The sequence below is a fragment of the Triturus cristatus genome, chromosome 6, assembly GCF_964204655.1.
Source record: "Triturus cristatus chromosome 6, aTriCri1.1, whole genome shotgun sequence".
Lineage (NCBI taxonomy): Eukaryota > Metazoa > Chordata > Amphibia > Caudata > Salamandridae > Triturus > Triturus cristatus.
Window position 1 is genome coordinate 1,125,706,109 of NC_140589.1, and position 20,791 is coordinate 1,125,726,899.

At 45.7% G+C, this 20,791-nt stretch overlaps 1 protein-coding gene across 4 annotated transcripts in view; it reads left to right on the forward strand.

Moving 5' to 3' along the window:
• The window catches only part of GNPAT (glyceronephosphate O-acyltransferase), a 654,210-nt gene that overhangs the window by 473,727 nt on the left and 159,692 nt on the right, over positions 1-20,791 (forward strand). For 3 of the 4 annotated variants that reach the window (XM_085612021.1, XM_085612023.1, XM_085612022.1), the window contains exons 12-13: positions 11,935-12,075; positions 19,915-20,014. In XM_085612021.1, coding sequence (XP_085468147.1) covers positions 11,935-12,075; positions 19,915-20,014 — 241 coding nt within the window. The remainder of the gene's footprint in view (positions 1-11,934; positions 12,076-19,914; positions 20,015-20,791) is intronic. The other variant, XM_085612024.1, reaches the window with a different exon arrangement.

Consider the following 20,791-nt stretch of genomic DNA (forward strand, 5'->3'; position numbering starts at 1 on the left):
TGTAAATGACACCTCTATCACGGAGATATTGGGTCATGTTGAGCAGTTACTTGGGTCTCTCACTTTACCTATTGTTGAGAGACTAAAATCAATTGATCAAAGACTTGAGAAAGTAGAACTGCTGATAGGTAATAACAGGGAACTAACCAAGAATCTTACAAAGCCAGTGGTGGCGTCCCCTACTCTCTCAGTACCTGTTGTATTATCCTCCACTGTACCATCATTAAAGTCAACTTCTCAAAACCATTCAAGTAACAACAACATAAATAATAATAGTATAGGTAGAATTATTTCTCCCAAACCAATGCAACATTTTATTTCAAATAAAGATAGAGACTCTCAGCAAGAAGATAACCTAACTAAAACAGGTACATTACGCAACAAAAAAGGTCACATTTCATCTCCTATTGCAAAGAAACATAGGGGCTATCAAATAGAACTGCCACCAGAAGCTGTTCCACTTGTAGTTGTTCTCGCGGGAGTTCCAACATTAAAGGAGGGGACTATTGAAGGCCATTCGCAGTTAAAAAATAAAGTTATTCACTGGCTTGGTCAGAACCGTCCCCTTCCTTTGTATATAAACGGAGAAATTCTACATGTACGGCGTCTTTCTTGGTTGGGAAATATACCTAAGAACATAAATGGGGACATTGTAATAATTAACTTTAGAGACCCCAGAGCCGTCAGCCATATCCTTAACTGGCATATGAACAACGCGAGGTCTCTTATTTCCACTTGGGAATTGACTTATTTTTACCACAAGGGCCGGCCGCTAGAAAGCTCGGGAGCCAGCAAGGCAACGCCATACATTCAAATGAGCCAGAAGCAAAAGCTCCCGAAAGTTCGTAAGCACATAACAGGCTGCGGCCACAGTCCAAGGGCGATCAAAAAGGACGGTTTCATATTTTCTATTAAAAAACAAACAATAACACACAAACAAGGCAATGAGAGTTCGAAATAGCAGCGTGCGCTCCCCAGGACGGGGGAAGATCCACGTTATCTGGAATAACTCTTGACAGGAGGTGGTAGTGGGGGGCGGCGGAGAAGAGGACAAAGCATACACAATTGCGTAGAATGTGCGGCTAGGGGGACAAAGCGACGTCGACCTCTCGCGGCAGAGGCGGAGCGAAGATATTTCCACGGTAGGAATTCCATGGACCCCACACCTTAGTCCACCTCCCAGGCTTGCCTCTCCCCACATACACCGTCTTTTCCCTGAACATACACCAATCCATATTCTCCTTCCATACCGAAATCGTAGGCGGCCTCGGGGAACCCCACAACTGTGCGATATTGCGCTTAGCCACCATGTACCCCAAAGTCACCCACTGCGTCTGCGCCGCATTATAGTCATTTGGTTCCCAGACATTCAGCAAACACCTCCTGGCCTCTGGTAACAAAGCGACATGCGTGACCTCCTCCATTACAGTATGTACCCCGTTCCAAAATCGTACGACCTCCAAACATTCCCATAGGATATGAAGAAAGGTACCCAACAAGCCACAGCCACGCTTACACATTCCATCCCTCGAATAACCCATACGTATCAAACCAGGCCCTGTGACATACACTCTATGGAGTATCTTCAGCTGCACAAATCTAAGGCGGGCCGGGATCGCCACCTCTTTCGGGGAGGCCACCGCCGATACCCAATCCTCATCGTCCAGTTCCAATGCGTCGGCCGTCCACGCCTCCCGCAGATGGGTCAGCAACTCCGTACGATCATTAATAAGTTTTTTATAGATCAGAGAAATAGTGCTGTCGGGCACATAGCCATCTAACACTCTATCTTCCAACGGGGAATATTCTGGGATAGCAGCAACATCCGGAAAAACCGAACACAGCGCATGGTAGACCTGTGCATATCGGAAGTACTCCCTATCATTTAATTTGTATTCAGTTTTGAGCATTTCAAACGTTTTGAAGGACCCTTTCGCTCAGAGGTCACCCACCTTACTTATACCAATCATATCCCATTTCTCAAAGCCTTTCGTTTTCCACAGACAACCCAAGCGCTGGGAGGCATACAACGGCGTCGCTCGAGTCAAGCGATCCCTCCACCCCATCGCAGCATTCGCCGCATGCCACACGCGTACCGCAACTTGCGTCGGTCCTGTCAACCGTGCATCTGGAGTCGCCGAATACAGTGCCCTATAATAATCCCCGCCCGGAAGTAATAACTTATCCATCTCGAAGGCCGGATTCAAAGCAGGACCGTATATCCCGTGGTTCACCGCCGCCAACTGAGACGCCCAATAGTATCTTTTAATATCGGGGAGGGCAACACCCCCATCATACCACGGAAGTGTCAACTTGGCGAGAGCGATCCTCGGTCGCCCGTCCCAAAACAGTTGGCGCTGAAGACCCTCCACCTCGCGGAAGTAACGGGCCGGCACGACATCTAGCGTATTTTGTAAAGCGTACAAGAAGCGAGGCAGCGACATCATTTTAAACAATGCCGCCCGTCCGAGCGGCGAGAGCGGAAGCTGTCGCCACCTCGCGACGTCGGCCTTCAATCGCTGGAGTGGAGGGAGAAGGTTTCGCTCATAGCGGACCGCGGGGTCCAGTGATATGAAGATTCCCAAATATTTGAACCCCAATGTAGCAATCTGAATAGGGCACCCCCGCGGCAGGAGGGGGGCCTCGCCCGAGAGGACGTAAATACATGACTTGGCCCGGTTGATAACCAGGCCAGAATTACGACCGAAGGAATGCAATACGTCCACCAATACAATTAGCGACTTCCGAGGAGAGGTGAGATACAAAAGGATGTCATCCGCATAAAGGGAGACACGGTCCTCAAATTCCGACGTCAATCTAATGCCCCGCAACGACGGCTCCCAACGCAACCAGGCAGCGAGAGGTTCTAAAGAAAGTGCAAAGAGGAGGAGCGACAACGGACAGCCCTGTCGCGTACCTCTCCCCAGCGCGAGGGGAGCCGACACCCTACCATTCACCACAACCTGCGCCAATGGGTCAGCGTATAATAATTTTACCCACACAATGAATTCAGGGCCAAACCCGAATTTCGCTAACGCAGCCCAAATATACGGCCACTCTAAAGTATCGAACGCCATGGTAGCGTCCAAAGACGCCAAGATGGCCGGCTCACGCATAAGCTCCGCTCTATCAAGCACGCCATGCAACCGCCTCAGGTTCAGGGCGGTATTACGATGAGGTATAAAACCGGACTGGTCCTGATGAATCAAGTCGCCCACGACCCGAACCAGACGATTGGCCAATACCTTAGCCAGAATTTTGGGTTCCGCGTTCAACAACGAGATAGGCCTGTAGGAGGCACAGCGGTCTCGCGGCTTCCCCTCTTTATGTATCACAACTATGGTGGCGAGACGTTGGTCAAGGGGGAGGGAGCCCGCCGCCCGTGCAGCGAGGAACATGTCACGGAGATAAGGTGCTATCTTATCTGGACGCAACTTATATAGTTCAATGGGGAGACTATTGGGACCCATGGCCTTACCAGAAGCGATCGAGCGAATGGCCAAAGCAATCTCATCCGGCGACAACTTCGCCTCCATCAATATGCTATCAGCCTCCGAGAGGGACGGCAATGCAATATCTCTAAGCAACAGATGAGAGTCCTCCTCCGAACGCCCAGAGACCGGAGAGTATACCCCACGGAAGTAATCCGCGAAGCAGTTAACAATTTCTACCGGGTCAGTCACACACACGCCATCCACTCTCTCCACAATCGGCACCACTCTACTCGCTCTCTCCTTCCTGTCCAACCAAGCAATCAACTTTCCAGCCTTATCTCCCACATCATACAGTCGTCCTTGTTGCTCTCTACTCATCCTTTTAGCAGCATCTGTGACCAGCGCTCTATAATCTGACTGTTTAAGGCTGAGAACGTGCAATTTCTCATCCGTAACACCCCGCTCCAAATCCCCCACCATCTCCGCTATGTCAGTTTCCAGACGAACCACCTCTTCCCTCCCGCACCTCCTAGCATGGGAAATAAGAGACAAGGCATGCCCCCGGATCACCGTTTTATAACCTTCCCATAGGGAGACCGCAGACGACACTGACCCCACATTATCGTCGAAGTAGTGATCAATGGACTTAACCAGTTCCGCGCGAATATTAGGGTTACGTAAATACCAGGGGTTAATTGGCGCTACTCTTCCCTCTGCCCCGGGAACAACCTCCATCTGCAACAATAGAGTGGAATGGTCAGAAATACCTTGGGCCAAATGACGCACCTCCCCGATCATTCCAGCCTGGAACGCCGGCATAAGTATATAATCAAGTCTCGAGAGACTCCCGTGGGCCCCCGAGTGGAAGGTGTATTGTGCCTGCCCCGGGTGCATCAGTCTCCAGCAATCTATAAGTTCTAAAGTTTCTAGAAAGCCACCCAGCCAGGCCTGGGCTCTAGGGAGATCCCTGGGGCGGGTGACGGTCCTCTATACCGGATACAACAGCGTTAAAATCACCCCCTAACACCAGAACCCCCCCAGGGAGTCCCAGGACCAAACGCCCCAAATCAGCAAATGTAGCCGTCTGCAATCCCGGTGGCACATAGACAGCAACGCGCGAAACAGTTCTACCCTCCCATCTCCCCACCAATGCTGCATATCGCCCTCTATCATCGTGGAGCACCTCGTCCACCTCCAACGGGAGAGAGGCCCTGACCAAGATACCCACTCCCTTAGAGCCAGAAGTGAAACCAGAGTGAACAGCAAGGCGATAGCCCCGCCTATTCAGGGCATGGAAGGAGTTCCCAATCAGATGTCTCCTGCAGGAAAACAATGTCGGGCGAGATCCGTTTCAAAAACTGCAACACCACCCCGCGCTTGATCCTATCCCCCAGTCCGTTCACATTCCACGAAAGTATTCTCAAACCCTTACCCCCCACCCTGCTCCCGTGCATGATGCCCACATCCCGGAGAACACAACCAGGACAAATCAGCAGCTAACCTCACATTGCCTTGTGAAACAAACAAACAGTCCCCAACACCCCCCCTCTCCACAATATCCAAACCACAACTCCCCCCTCCCTGCACCCCTGCTTGAGCCCAAACAGCCCCCCCAACTTGCAGTGTGCCTGTCGCCCTAACATATACTGAACCACAAAAAGAACCCCTGAAGGAGGAAAGGGCCCCAATATGCTCTCCACAACCTCCGAGCATTTGAAGGGCATATTGCACCAAACTTGAGTCCCATAGAGCTAAGGTACAAAACGTCACCAGCCTAGTCCATCACCGGGAACCAAAGTTCTAGTCCTGTTCCGCCGAACCCTCGCCACTCTCCGCCGTCTGACCATCCCGACCTCGACTCCGAGGCAGGGTATCCAACCAGTCTCCAACCGCCTCCGGCCGGTCGAAGAAGTGCGAGCGATCCTCGAACTCAACCCGCAACCTGGCCGGAAATAGCATCGCATACTTCAGCTCCATGTCCCTCAAGCGCCGTTTGACGCCCAAGAATCCCAGTCGTTGTTTTTGAACCGCTTGCGTAAAGTCTGGATAGAAGCTGACGTTAGAGTTGTCAAACTTCAGCGGCCCATTCACCCTCGACGCCTGGAGGATAGCATCTCTGTTCCGAAAGTTAAAAAGCCGGGCAATTATAGGCCGCGGGGGAGCACCCACTTTCGGCGCACCACCCGGAATTCTGTGATCTCGCTCCACCGCAAAGAATTTGCTCAGCCCCTTGGGTGCGAGATGGTTGACCACCAGATCCTCCACAAAAAGGTCAGCAGCAGGGTTCTACGATCGTTCCGGTACCCCAATTATACGAACATTGTTCCGCCTGGCCCTGCTTTCGGAATCCTCAAGTCGACGGTCAGTTAGGTCACTGGCCAGCCGTAACCTACGAACCTCCGTTTGCAGGGCGGCCACGTCCACAGTTAGGCTCGACGCTGTGTGGTTCAAAGCATTGACCCGCTCATTCGTTTTAGACAGATCCGCCCTGACCAGATTTACATCGATCAGGACCGCATCCAATTTACGAGCCAGGGTATCAAACTGCTGACCCACTGCAGCCTTCATCTCCTCAATGGCGCCCATGACGTCTATCAAAGTCAAGTCAGCAGATAGGCCCGAGACATCCTTGGACCTTTCCGGCGATTTATGCGACCCACCAGGGGATCCCTTCGTCTGCGCATAGCGGTCCATGTTATTAGCCTGGGTGTAAACTCCCCGCCGGGTATTCTTGGGTTTCTGCTTATCTCCGTCCAGCCTCGCCGCCATCGTCCGGTGAGAACTGAGATCGGTACCTGCCAGCACAGGAGTAGGGACCAGACAGCTAATTCAAGGGACCACCGCCGGACTGTAGCCTGTGTAGAGTCCGAGATCCAGGCCAAACACTCCACCATCCACGCTCCTCTGGAACATCAAGGTCCCTCAGCCGATGTCAGCAAACAGGTTCGAAAACGAAAGTGAAAGTGCGGGGTACGTGACAGGCCACGCCCTGCATGCCGCTGTTGTTCACTTCGTACCCGGGCACCTCACCAACTCGAGTTCGGGACCAAGGCAGGAGCAGGCCGTAAACTTCAGATCGCAACCATTCCGGTTCCCCGAGCCCGATTTGAATTTGGAGAACGGATGGCACCTCAGCTCAAGCTCATCAACAAAAGCCCGTCGACAAAACCAGGATTAATTCAGGATAGACGTGGGAGGTTGCGGAGGCCCTCGGGAGCCTTGAGCCTACGCGGCCATCTTGGTTACGCGCTAGGCTCCTCCTCAGTTGAGGGATTCTTCTGGTTGGAAAATTTAATTCTATTTTAAAGTGTTGTATGTATTCTAATCTTCTTTTTTTGTGTGATATGTATCTTGCTTTTATGAATGAAATTTCGAATAAAGCATACTTTGACTTGACTTGAATATGGATTAATCACATATAAACATAACTGTTCAACTAATTAAGCATGTTTTCACATGAAAGCACCTCTAAACTGAAGCATTCTGATCAAGCCCTTTGTTTCCATCTTGCTTGAGCCACAATCTGCGTGCCATTTTAGAACTCATGTCTGCAGCTTTTTGTCACATAATAATGCATACATTTTATAGGTGAAATCTAAGCTCCATCAAGTGCATGCACACAAACGCCAATAAAATATATATTGTAAATAAAAGAAAGAAAATCGGAAGTGTGAAGTGTGGGGCAATGTCGAAAAGACAATTCAAAGAAGGTATTTGACGTTTCGTGAAGAGAAAAGGTCCTTACTTGTGTTCCTTCCTCAGTTGAAGGGCAGTTGACACTGGCGACGTACCTGCTCAGCAACTACGTTATTTGTTTTAAAAGGCTCTATCAGCATTATTTTTGGGGCATTTTAGGGTTGTGTTACTGTCAGTTGTCCAGAGAGGTTGGAGTGGCTTCCAATTTTTCAAGACCCCAGCCATATTTTTCTGGCCTTAGAAAATATCAACGTTTAAACCATATTTTTCTGGCCTTAGAAAATATCAACGTTTAAACCATATTTTTCTGGCCTTAGCAAATATCAACATTTAAACTGTCTAAATTAGAGAACTCATTTGAGTTTTTGTTTGACGCCTAATTGGTTCCCCTGGCCGGCCACTAGCTGTGGTTGCATGACAGATAAATACACATAGGGATACCACACAGGTCAGCGTCTTCCCAGGGTTTGCCCCAGGCACTGTTCTGAACTGCTTTTACTCTGAGGCGGTTTGCTTTTGCAAACATTGCCTCATGGTATACGTTCAGAGTCAGAGAAAAGTGGAAGGTAATTTCAGTCCTGGAATTACTGGATGCATTCCCAGTAAGTTACTCCTGTGCAGGTCATTATTTTCTGTCCCCTTAGTTATCTGTATTGTGTGTGTCTTTGTCACGTAGTTGGCGATAGAGTTGCTGCTTTTGCGTCTGCCCCTCATGTTTTTTAAAGGCCTGGTTTCAGCATGTTTTAGTAAAACTAAAAGTATCTGTCAAACTGAGTAGGTTAATAAAAGATTTAGCACTTTGTGCGCACCATTCTTGTTTCACTATGCATCGCTGGAACAGTAGTATCAAACTAGTCACAGACAACAATATACGAATTTATCCCTAACAAGCTTTTGGTTACAAACTACCAATCTTTCAAACTCTGGTATGATGTCACATAAAGGTCCTTAGTTGATGTATCAGGACCAGAGGCAGCAAATATAGCTTAAATACTAAAAACCAACACCAAAAATAAAACTGTCATAAGTAATGCGTCCCCTCCAGACAGGGCACGAGTCGGGGGTACACGCTGGTGGATGGCGTCCACCCACTTTTTGTACAGGGTGAACGCTGTCCACCCTGCCAAGAATTTGGGCCCCACTGAATAATGTGTTGAACTTATCCTGGTGTAATTTCCAAACACCCGGACGCTTTCAGCAGCGCCTGCACGGTGTCCGCTTTCCATCTGCAACAAGCAACAACGTGCAGGCGGGTACGGGATGGGGTTTCATATTTAAGATTCCTGCTGGGCCCATAACAAAGGTCAAATTTGAGGGGTCATCAGGCCTCCTTTTGTTTGAGTCTCTTGGGTGGGAGCAGTCAGAAGCCTCACACCTGATGCAAATGAAGTGAAGGGGAACACCTTGTTAGCACTTCACCTATACTTAAGACAGGCCTCTTTTCACTTTGTTCAGTTCCTGTTTAGGAGATATTCATGCACTGTAAGGATATCGGGTGTGTTGGTCTTTCCCAGTATTTACACAAAGCAAATTGCATTTATATAGAGCTTACTTCCCATGAGGCATTGAATTAATTTAAGTACCCCTATTTTTTCTTGTATAGCCCTACTCATTCCAATGCAGGGTGTCAGAGTGCTTTACATCAACACATGTAAATTACATGTACAATAAATTATATAATTTTGTAAATTAATGTACAGGATATGGTACATAAAACTGGGAGATTGCAAGGTGTCGAAGTCATATATCTTCCATAGCTCACTGTGCTATCATCCTCGCAATGCGCACAAACATACACATGATAGACCTGCTAAACATATATGTGAGGGCTTTAGATCTGATGTCACTTCTTGTGATGCCACTTCCTGTAAAGTCGTGGCTTGTGATGCCACTTTCTATGATGTCAATTCCTGTGATGCCATGTGTGATGTCATGTGCACCGTGATCTCATGAGCCGTGATGTTGCGTGCTGTGATGGCACTTGCATACTGCCTAACTAGGTTAGTCCCCCCACTTTTTTTTTTTTTTAGGACTTCCAGACATAAACAGGGCAAAATAAGAGAGAAACAAGAACCTAACAAGGAAAATCAAACGAGTAAAGCAACAAAAGAAAAATGTGCACTCGCAAGGACTGTGTGAAGAATAAGAAACAGTGAAAAAACGAACAAAGCCTCTTTACCCAGTTCACAAAGGCATGCAAAAGGTCTTTTAAAGCCCTGTGAAATACACTGTTCAGGCGGAGATAAGACACCAGACACTGCCCAGTGGAAATCAAAGCATTTCATGAAGCAGGACAGGTCAAAGGAATCCTCTGGATTATTTATTGTGCTGGGTGGGAGGCCACTATGGCAATGGAAGGGAGGGGCAACGCAGAGGGAAGAAGCAAACAGATGGTCAGAGGGAGCAGAGTTCAGAGGCTCTCTAGAAAGTGGCTTGACAAAAAGAAAAAATAGTACCCCAAAACCAACATACAAGCACAAAAGTGTAAGGGTAACAGTAATTGGGCTATGCTCCATGGGAAGGAACAATCCGCGAAAAGGAGGGTCATAAAGGGAAGATTAACCACTTGGAAACAATGCTTTTAAAAGGACACTCGAAGAAACAAATGAAAAGTAGTGGGCTTTTCATTTCAAAGTATATACGACATGTCTCGAAGAGACAGCGTTAGCGCTGTCTAGCTGAGACTTAAAGTTCCAGATCTAGTTTGGTGCTGGGGGACTTCATCAAGTAAGGAAGCTGTGGTTAGAGTGGGCACAAGAAAGAAGCGTTACTGGACGTAAGCAACTTCTTCATGCAAGGGAAAGATCATAATTCTTAAATGACTGGGGACAAGCTTTTTATCAAAACTGTAATTTGTATTCTATTTGATGTAGAATGCATCCAAGCCAATTACATAATTGATTTGCACTTTAAGACACAAGAAAATTAAAGTTTAAAAGAAAGTTATTTGAATTATAATGGCAAAATCATAAGGCCGTAATTTCACATTACGCAAGGCTAGTTATGCTGGCTATTTCAACTGATAAAGGAGAGCATAAATGTCAGACCCTGAATTGTAGGTTCCAGATTGCTTATGATGGTGCCTTCAGTATAACTATCAAGCCATGTTTAATAATAGCACTTCGCCGATTGTTGCGGCATTTACAGACACTGTAAGAGCAGGCTTATCGTGCCTTTGCTTGATGGATATACATGGAGGTTATGCCTAATACTAGCCTGCCACAAACTTTCACAGAAGTGTACCGACCACAATAGTAGGATTGCCACAACATGGGGAATTATTTTTTCGCATTACTTCGTTCTTGATATATATTAGCAGATCAGCCTTGAAAAAGTAAAGTAGATGAAATACATGTCAGCTGCCTTTGATCTATTATATGTACCAATATTTCTACATTGTAACTATCGAAAGGATGTTGAAGATTTCACTATTGAATGAACTTTAAATGACTGCATCCATACTGCATGTTCTTGGACTCTATGCGTACTGTTTGGGATAGTTTTTAAAGAGTTCTTTGGTAAAAAGTATCAAGTCAGGTTTACTAAGAACATTTTAACAGACCTTTAAGAAGATGAGACCAAATTTAAAATCAACACATTTCAGTATTTTAGATTTATCCACAAGTAAATGCATACAGTTTTAAAATGTAGCTAGTTTAAAATTTGAAATAATTTAATAAGGTCAAATATATGTTCATCCTTGTGCATTACTGATAGTGCTTCCTTAATTTGTGAACCCCGCATTTTAGAAATAATGTTCGTAGTATTTTACACCTGTACACTGGCAAAACCTACCTGTAATAAAACAAGGACTGATATGGCCACGATCTGTCTGTTCTTGACAGGAATTTCATATTTCCTAACCTTTAAAAAAATGTTATTAGCCAAACCTGAATGTAACTTAGTGTTTTTAACATATAAAAAGAGCTTGGTTTTTCCATGGTCCACCGCTTGCTGTAAATGTGTCCAAATATGTCTCGTACATGCTGCATAAATATTCCGAGTCCAGATTAGTTGTTCTCAAATAATGATTTACATCCTTGTTTCCTGTTTATTACGTATTTTAAGGTATATTCAACAATTGCAAATCTATTCCCAATTTCAAGACTGCCTCATAGATGGGCTTTGTGAATCCGTCTAGTGGATTTAAGTTGTGAAGTGATAACTGTCTAATTCGACTATGGAGCATATTTTAAATTCCAAAATTATTTTATTCTACAGTATACAACATATAACTATTTCTGCAAGGTATAGTGTTTTTTGCAAAGAATAAAACTTTCAAGAGCAAAGAAATTAACAAAGAATGACCAAAAGAACCATTACAATATATCAGATATAACAATTATAAAACAGTCCAAGGGGGGGTAGCATGTTTAGCGGGATGATATTGTTTTATTCCCTTTCACTTTTAATATAAAGCACTCTTACCCAATCCTTCTAATCTCCCATCGATTCATACCCTAACCAAGATGCTGAACTTAGATGCTTGCCTAAAACTGCTGGAATTTATAATTTTTTACTTGATGTTTAGCACAGCAAGACCTTTTGGTGTAAATGGTGCTAGCTTATCAAATTGGTATGGATGAAACAAATAACTGCCCATCGAAAACTGGTGAAAGGTCTTTGCTGTATCATGGTGATCCGCCATTTGGGGGAACATGGTATAGCTCATACTACTATTAAATTAGTCTTCAAATAGTCTACTTCTATAGAATTTACTATGTTCTGGGTTTTCGTCTCATTGTCAAAACTTTAAGAAGCTTCGGACCCATGATCACTTCACTAATTACAGTGTTTTTGACAGGACTTTGATGAAGGTTGCTTCCTACTCAGTAAAAATAATGCAGTTAACATCACTCCACAAGAAATAATAATAAAAAAGGAAGGGGGTGCTGTGGTATCATTCTTATCAGCCATGTTCAGGCCCTTCATCGAAGGTTATCAGGTATGTTTTTTAAAGAATGTATTATATAATTGAGAATGGCAAAATATCTGTTTCACAATTCTGATTGTTTACATTTCTCACAAGTATGCAGCCGTACATTACTTTTTTTTTGTACCGCTGATTTGTTTGCCCTTTACTATGATGGTTGCCCTAATTTTTACACTTCTCAGACTGTACTCCGTGTCTTTGCCCTGTACATGATGCTTCATAAAGGATGGGAAAAGGTGCCAATGCGTACACTTGTTGTTTTAGCATGCACAATTGTTTGTTAAATTCCATATTTTTAAAGATATACTTATTGAATTTCAGTCAATAGCAGTCATACATGAACTTATAACTTTCCTCATATATAGGTAAAAAGTGCAGGAAAAACAATCATTGCATCAGTTGTGTACAAAGTTTTGTTTTTCTGTGATGTCGTTGGGTATAGATTTCAAAATTAACAAGGTGACATGTCTTCATTAACTGTCTGTGCACTCAAGAATACATTATTTTGTTTGATCTTTTCATTGTTATTTTATATTGTCCATAACAGCAATATGAGATACAGCATTATACTTTTTTGCCATGTACATTACACATTTAATGATTCTGCAATCAACCATAGTCAAGTATAGCAGCACGGTCCATAGATTAGTACATCCAAAACCATAGATATATTAATGTATAAAGTGAGAATAAACAATCGCCTTAGTCGTCCCCCGTTGCAGTAACTCTATAGTATCCTCCTCAAGAATACATTATTATTGTCATCAACACTATGTTCTGCTTTCCCCCAGTATCACCACAATAACCATTGAGAAAGTCAACTCTACAATACCCTAGTTTTTCATGCCTTTTATTCTGACAAAGTAGCTAAGCTGTGTGAACATCGAGCAAGCTGATCATTCGGGGTGTCTGTGTTTTAGTATTGCAGGGAATGCTCAGTGGCTATCTACACATAGCATACATCAACCCCTTTCAGTTCTCTCCTTCATGTGACATTTCCATGCAGGCGGTAGTCTAGAATCTAGTGGATCAGTTTAGTCCTGCAATACTGCAGCCTAATCAGCTAGGTCTTCCATTCATTTTTCATCCCTGCTAGTAAGTTTCATCCAAGTATCTTCAACTACCGCCATTTCTCCATGTCTCTAAGCCAACTGGTAATGAGAAATGCCTGTGGCCATAGCAAATGTATTGTCAGTCCACTTACTTTGCTAGTATTGCCCCCGAGGCCACCAATGTTCTGCTTCATTTAACCCATTTTAAATCTTGCCTGGAACAGTGCACGCACTGTCATTTGCAAGAAATTTTGATTTCTTACAGGGGGATTAGAACCCGCCTGTAGGAGTAGTGTAGAAAGCTGCCTTTGTATATACTATACCATAATTATGTATAGTGTGCACAAAGTCCAGGGAGTGCCTAGAGGTATAGCAGAGGCTAACTTAGGTAAGTACTAACAGCTCTCTTTGTGGTAGTGTGGGTGAGCAGTTAGGCTTATCCAGAGGGTGTGTTAAGCATTTATTGTATTCACTCAATCAAGAACTGATACACACACAGAGACAGAATCCAGAACAATTAGGTAATTATAAAAAAGATCTACTTATGTTTTATTTTAGAACCAAGCAGGAATTGGCACAGGTAAGTGATATATACTTTCAAAATGCAAGACTGTTCAAGTTAATGCACTTGTGCTTGAAGTTACAATTGTTACAGGTTGGTAAATACTTTGAAAACATTTTTAATTCCAAAGATATTACTTTTTCTTTACTTCTGGATTACTTTGAGTACTGGGGGTGGTATGCTTAGATACCACACTTTAGGATCTCTACATACAAGGTAGGAGCGACTTTTTATACTTTGCAATTGAGTTCACTCTTCTCCATACATTAACAGTTCCACATGTAGAACAATTTTAGGCCCAAACCCTTATAACATTGTTTCTTATGGGAGAAAAATGGTTATCGTTTTGAAGGTAAGTACTTGACTTACGAGTATGAGCTTTGGGGGTTAGGACCAAGGTTCCCCAAGGTCTACATGGGCACTCAAGTTGCATCACCAGCGGCACTGGGGGCCTTCGTTTAGGGACTGCTGAAGCGCAGGCCACTCGACTTTGGGAGCAAAGCTTCTAGGGTTAAAGTCAGCACTGCAGGGGCAAGCACAGAAGCTGCACTGCCAGCGGCACTGGGGCGGTTGGGTACAGGTTGCAAAACTGACGTCGGGGACCCTGTGTTTCCCAATGGACATCTTCGGTTTTGCAAAGATGCTGCAGGCTCATGCAGGGAGGCCGTTGGGCGTCGGGTGCAGGGGTGACCTCCGGCATTGGGTTTTCTTACCAGCTCCAGTCGCTGTCTGGGGGACCCTTCAGGTTAAGGCTGCAGGTGTCTGCTTGAGGCTTGTGGGAGGTCGGGGATCACCAGATCCCATGTCAGGATTGTTGGGGAAACCTCCTTGGGGTGTTGGGCCACTTAAAGTCAGGCCGTGGTGCAGAATATCGGAGTTACCAGAATCCGGAATCTGGAGGTGAGTATTTGGTTGAGCAAATTCAGTGCTCATGGGAGACAGTCTGTTGGAAGGTTGCAGGGCAGGTCCTCCGGGCTCTGGTGGTTGTTGGCTGCTAGACTCGCCAGGCTTCTTGCTGTAGGCAGGTCGTAGATGAGACAGGCTGGTAGGGCTGGGGCCAAGGCAGTTGGTATCCTCTTCTCCTTCCGGGTCAGCACGGCTCTTCGGTCCTTCTTTCATCCTTGAATCTGAGGAGGCAAGGTTCAGTGTCGCCCCTAAATTCTAAATTTAGGGGCGTTAAATGGTTGTGCAGGTCGGGAACAATGGGTCCCTTCCTTGGGGTGGGTACTCCCCCTATTATGCCACCCACCAGTGGGGGCCATGAGCCTCTTCCCAATTGGGTGATTCCTCTAATCTTCAAGATGGAGGGAACTGAGATGTGTGCTTCACCTCGCCTCCCCCACCTGACTGAGGGGTGGGGTTGACAAAGGTGGGCACACCTCTCTTCCTAGCTTGGATTTCCTGCTGAGTCTCCTGCCCAAAGTGAGGGCCAGAACCGGTGGGAGCCAGTTGCTTGGGGGAGCAAAAAGGCAGTGACAGCGTCCAAAGGCAGCAGTCCTTTGAAGCTTTTCCTTTCGTGGACCCAGCCCATCCTGGGGGGGGAGGCAGGACACCTCTGCCCAGGATGGGCTTTATTTCTGGACCCAGAGAGCGGAGTCTCTCTACCCAGGGGTCCAGAAACCTGTCTGGTGGTGGCAAAGGGTGGGCAGCCATTCAGGAACCACACCAGGGCTGGTCGATTTTCAGGGGGAATCTCGAAGATGCCCTCAGAGTGCATTTTAGATTAAATCCCACACTGGCATCAGTGTGGGTTTAATGTACTGATAAGCTTGCTGCCAAACTTCCCATTTTTTAGTACAGCCATTATGGAGCTGTTGAGTTCGTAGTGATAAACTCCCAGACCATATACTCTTTATGGCTTTACTACACTTACAATGTCTAAGAATGGATTTAGACACTGTAGGGGTAGAGTGCTCATGCATCTGCATCCTCACCTTAGGGCTAGTGCACCCCTCTAGAGGGGTGACTTACCTAGGCCTTAGGCAGTGGATTGCAGGCATGGCACTCAGGGATGTGTGCCATGTCGACTCTGTACCAAAATACCCAGCCTGCAGTGGCAGTGTGTGTGAGGTATGGTGCAGGGCCAGTAAGGGTGGCACAATAGGTGCTGCAGCCTTTAGAGTTCTTCCTTGGTCACAGTGCCCTTATTACCCATGGTACCTTTTTACAAGGGGCTTACTTATGGCCAGGGATGTGCCTATTGTGGATACAAAGATACAGCCTTGGGAAAGAACACCAGCCCTGGGAACCTGATTGGCAGGGACTCAGGGCACATCATGTCGGGTTGCATCAGATGTCAGGCAAAAAGTGGGGGTAACCATGCAAAAGGGGGCACTTTCCTACACTTTGTATATGGTGCACACTTATTTAAGTGAAGCACCTTGCACTAATCCAGACAACTCTTATGGTGATTATAGTGGTCTTAGAGAATCATAGAAAGCTCTCTAAGTGGTAGCTGTGGAGAGGAGCCTTCAGGCTTAGTCCAGAAGGAGTGTTGAGCAGCTTCTTTTACCAGAACTAATCAGCTAGTGCAGGTTAAACAAAAACAACCGCACAGTGTAGTTATAAAAATAAGTATATTTATATCTCCTATCAGGAGATATCAACACAATACACAAAATATTTCAAATATAAACAGGTAATTAAGCACAAATACACAGTGGTCTCCAGGGGGAGACCAAACCATATACTAAAGAAGTTGAATGTGAACTGCAACCGAAGTCAGGACTTGGACCAGAAGACTCAGAAGAACTGGGGGCACAAGGAACCACCCGAAGCAAGTACCCATGATCCCCACACGGAGGCTGTGTGCAGAGTGGAAACACAGCTGCATACTCAATACAAGTTAATGGGAAATTCGCGATTGCAGTTTTCAAGAAGGACCATTCTCAGTGGACCCTTAAGAAACCCCGTGGAAGGCAGAAGGTTGGAGAGTCACCACACCCGTGGATGCCCCAGGAACCAGGATACCTACAACAGGGAAGCCAGGTGCATAGGTGTGTAGTGACGTCGGAAACCGCTGTAGACCACAATGGAGGGCTTCAGGAAAGATGCAGCTGGCAAAGAATGTGAAAGAGTCTGGTTGAATCCAAGGATGGATTCTTGAAGAGAAGATCCTGCAAGCAGAGGGGACAGAGTCTATGCCACTCGGAGGTGAACAGGAGGCACAGAAGAGCAATGACCACCGATGACAGAAGATGCAGAATTAATGAGGGTGACCTTGTCGCTGCAGCTGTGACGACCAGGAGACACTGTGGAAGACCAGGAGACATTCACGAGCTGTCGGAGGTCAAGAACCAGGGGGTAGGTGTTTGGTGGGAGCACCAACAAGCCTTGGCAGTAGCAACAGGCGTGGTAAATGAAAAAGGTGCAATGTTGTGACCAGCAAGTTCCAAGGGACTCGTCAATTGCAGGAGAGTTAGAGCAGGCCCTGAGCAAGCAGGGCAGCCCACAAAAGCCAAAGAAGACCCTCAAGAGGACCCACAGGCCAAAGGCACTCGAGTAGCAAGAGGACCTCGAGCAGCTCACCAAAGATGCAGTACCATAGTGCAGAGGATGCGGTGAGGACGAAGATCTTGGCAGGGAGAGATGCTGGAGATTCTTCTGGCCCGAAGGAAGATCTCTGCAGTACATAGCCAACAAGCCTTGGCAAGGGCAAGTCAACGCAGTGCACAGGGGTTCTGTTCCAGCAGTTCCGATGAGGGATTCTGGCCTCAAACTTGCTGAGAGGACAGGTCAGGCCTCGAGGGCGTTGCAGAACCACCACCTTTGTTACTGAGCCTTTCGGAGTCCGTGGGTCCTTGGGTGGCCCAACCAATGGTGTCCAGCCATCCCCCAAGATCCTAACTTACCTCTACAGACGGTGGTTGCCTTAAGGAAGTCTGCCTGCCAGAGCTTGCAGCAGCTTTGTGAAACTGAAGATCTCCATTGGGAAACACAGGGCCTCCAATGTCTGTTTTGCACTCTGCACCCCCCTGCACTGTTTTGCACTCTGCACCCCACAAAGAGAGCTGTTATACTTGCCTAATTGAGCCTCTGTTATACCTCTGGACTTCTTGGACTCTGCACACTATACCTCATTTTGGTATAGTATATACAGAGCCAGCTTCCTACAATGTCGAACTTCCCTTGCTTGGGGAAGGCTTTGTCCTTGGCCTTAATCGTGTTTGCTGTTGTCTTCGCTCTCTCTGAGGTAACAGATTCTTTGGTGCACACTCGCTGAAAGAATGTTCTAACCGCCAGACCCCACCTCTCGGGCAGCATGTACAGTCAAGTAAGTCTGGGGGAAATCCAGGCCTTCTCACTGCTGGTATGCAGTCCTATTAAACCCAGGAGATGAGCAGCCTCTCCACTGGACACGTGGCATTGAGGGAGATCAATGTGTGCTGGTAGCCTCTGGTCATCAGTCCCCCTGACACCTTTTACCGCTTTGCTATCCAAATACTTTGCTATAGCTATTACTGTTGTCTCCTTTCGGTACATGACTTCTAAGCACCTGAGGGTTCATTGGTATGATGGCGACCTGGGTCTTCGTTCTGCAGAACCGCACTGAGGTAAGGGACAGCCCCTCACCATCAGTGCAGTCCTCAATTAAAGGAAACACCCCATGGTGTTCAGATGAAGGCCATCCAACTCACTCATCGTCCGCCCATTTTCTTCTTTCCCTGCCTCAGTGTCCCTGGACCATGCAGGCAGCGGTGCGTCAGCCTTCATTCCCTCAGCCTCTTATGAGTCACAAGCCTCCCGCCTGGGCTATCAGTGTGCCGCTGTGCTGAAGTACTGCTCCAGCCTCCTACTGGGCTTTTGGGTACTCCTCCGGGCCGGCCCTCTGCCCTTTCATGATTCTTCTAGGTAGCCTGTGTCTTGCTTCTGTGACGGCCCACCCCCTGCCCTCCCGCCTGGCTCTAGTGGTTTAACCCCTTCAGTTATAGCTTCTTCCCTCACCAATGATCCTGAGGCATATGGCAGCTGTGCAGAGGCTTCTTTGGCTAGGCCTTTCTACCCCGTTATCGGAGCCTTATTCTGGTGTCACTTTTCCTAGGGCCACAGTCTGTGCTCAATCTTCAGGGCCCTGTGGTCTCTAATGCTCCAGACTCAGCCCTCCCAGACTAGCAAATGTCTCTGCCTTGGGGAGTAGTGGGGGCCAAGTTCCTCACCTTGCCAAAGCGTGCTCTCCTGGTCTTCAGGACCAGACTACCAAGCAGTCTGGGTACTGCCCCTGTCCCTTCCGCTTCTGCCTCCTTGTTGTAAAGGACAGGAGTACCAGGTTCATCCCTGCTGCATTGTTCACAGAGGACTGAATGGCTGCTGGACGGACCAGATCCTTGGAGCAGAGAGAAAGGCTCAAAGTGTTTTCAGCGGTTATACCTGCGTTTACTGCCAACCAGCCACCACATTTAATGTCCATACAGATTGCGACGTGTTTCTGGTTGCAGTATTATGTTGATGTTCTGTGCTGGCATGGGGCACTAAAGAAAGGTGCCTGCTATCTTGCGCTGCTAACCACGCCACTCCTAATTCTTCTCTTAATTTCTCTAATTTAATATTGAGAGACTTGTACTATTTATATCAAAATGGCTTGTGAAATTCCCCTAGTATACAGTTTGAGATGGCCTCATATGACACTAGCTGGGGTGGTGCCTGTATTGAAATTAACATAGTTGGCTACTTCTTTCCTTAGATAACGAATGATATGTTCCCTATTTAGTCGAAATTGTTGTACTTTATAATTTTTATCTTGGCACAATAGTATTGGCTTGCACCCATTCAGTGTATGTTGTGGCATAATCTGAGTGCAGTGGTATAGTACTTGATTATAGTGCCATGGACAAGGATATCATCTTTATTATAGGGTGAGGAAAAGAAAGTAAACCCTTTCTTCTCCTGGTTGAGACATCTCTATATACATGACAAGCTCACTACACCCCACGTTATGTGGACAAAGAATTCCCAATAGCGTGTAAATGGTCCAGGCTCAATGTTTTCCCTGCTGTACACACCGTTTAAAAGGTATATCATTTGCTGTTGATGCTAATGTACACAGAAGCTTAAATATATATGTTCTGTATTCCATTATAAGACTCAGTGGGTTGTAGTGTTATTCTTGTAGAGATTACGTATCTGAGTAGAGTTTATAATTAAGATGTAACTTTCTTCGGTTAAACATATGTTATGGGCGTAATCCAGTTGCAGACCTCTAAAGCAATAACAATGATCATTTTATGTTGCTTCTTTTAGCTAGTCTGCCAGTATCTCTTAAATGTTGCCAATGAGACATTCTCTGAGAAGCAATTCTTATCAGGAGTCCGAAATTTTGTTTGTCAGTTGCTTGTATCAGGTAAGAAGATATCGAAATGGTTTTGGAACATGCCTTCATGCTGTTTGTAAATGGGCACTGTGTATAGGCGCTAATGTGATTTTGTGTCAGATTTACTCTTGATGCTTCCTTGACTTGTTTTTTTCTATGTCATTTAATTGTTGGGTTTTTTGGTCATTATTTTGTATGAATATTTGCCATATTCATTTTTATATTTTGGTAAAAGTGAAACATTCTTATTGCATAAATTTTAACAAACTAAAGGTGGGACCGATTTTTATTTATTAAATAGAAAGAAACACTATTTTCTCTGACCACACTAACACCTAAAAAGAATGAATTAATCTATACCATTCCTTTGAAATTTACAAATCAAATAAGATGATATCATTGTCTCAATTTACATAGCTTATTTGTTTTAATTGAAATACCAACCTTGATCTTTAGCAAAGCCAGTTTTTGACATTGTTGATTTCTTTGTACACCTGATTTCAGGCACAAAAGCCAAACATGTTCTTTCTACCCACTATTGCATGTCTTGACTGACACCTTTTCTGTGACAGTCTTCGGATACTATAAATTATTATCTTAAATATTATTTAAAAATGTATAAGTGATGTTTTATGTCCTTGTATTTTCATTAACAAAAATGATTTTATAGTTTTGTCAGCAATACCCTTTTGTGTACACTGTAAACCTAAAGTTGCATGATCTATGCACCCATCAGAATATCAGTGTCCTCGACTTTGAAGTTATATATCAGTGTCTTGTTCGATACGGAAATCACAGATTTAAATA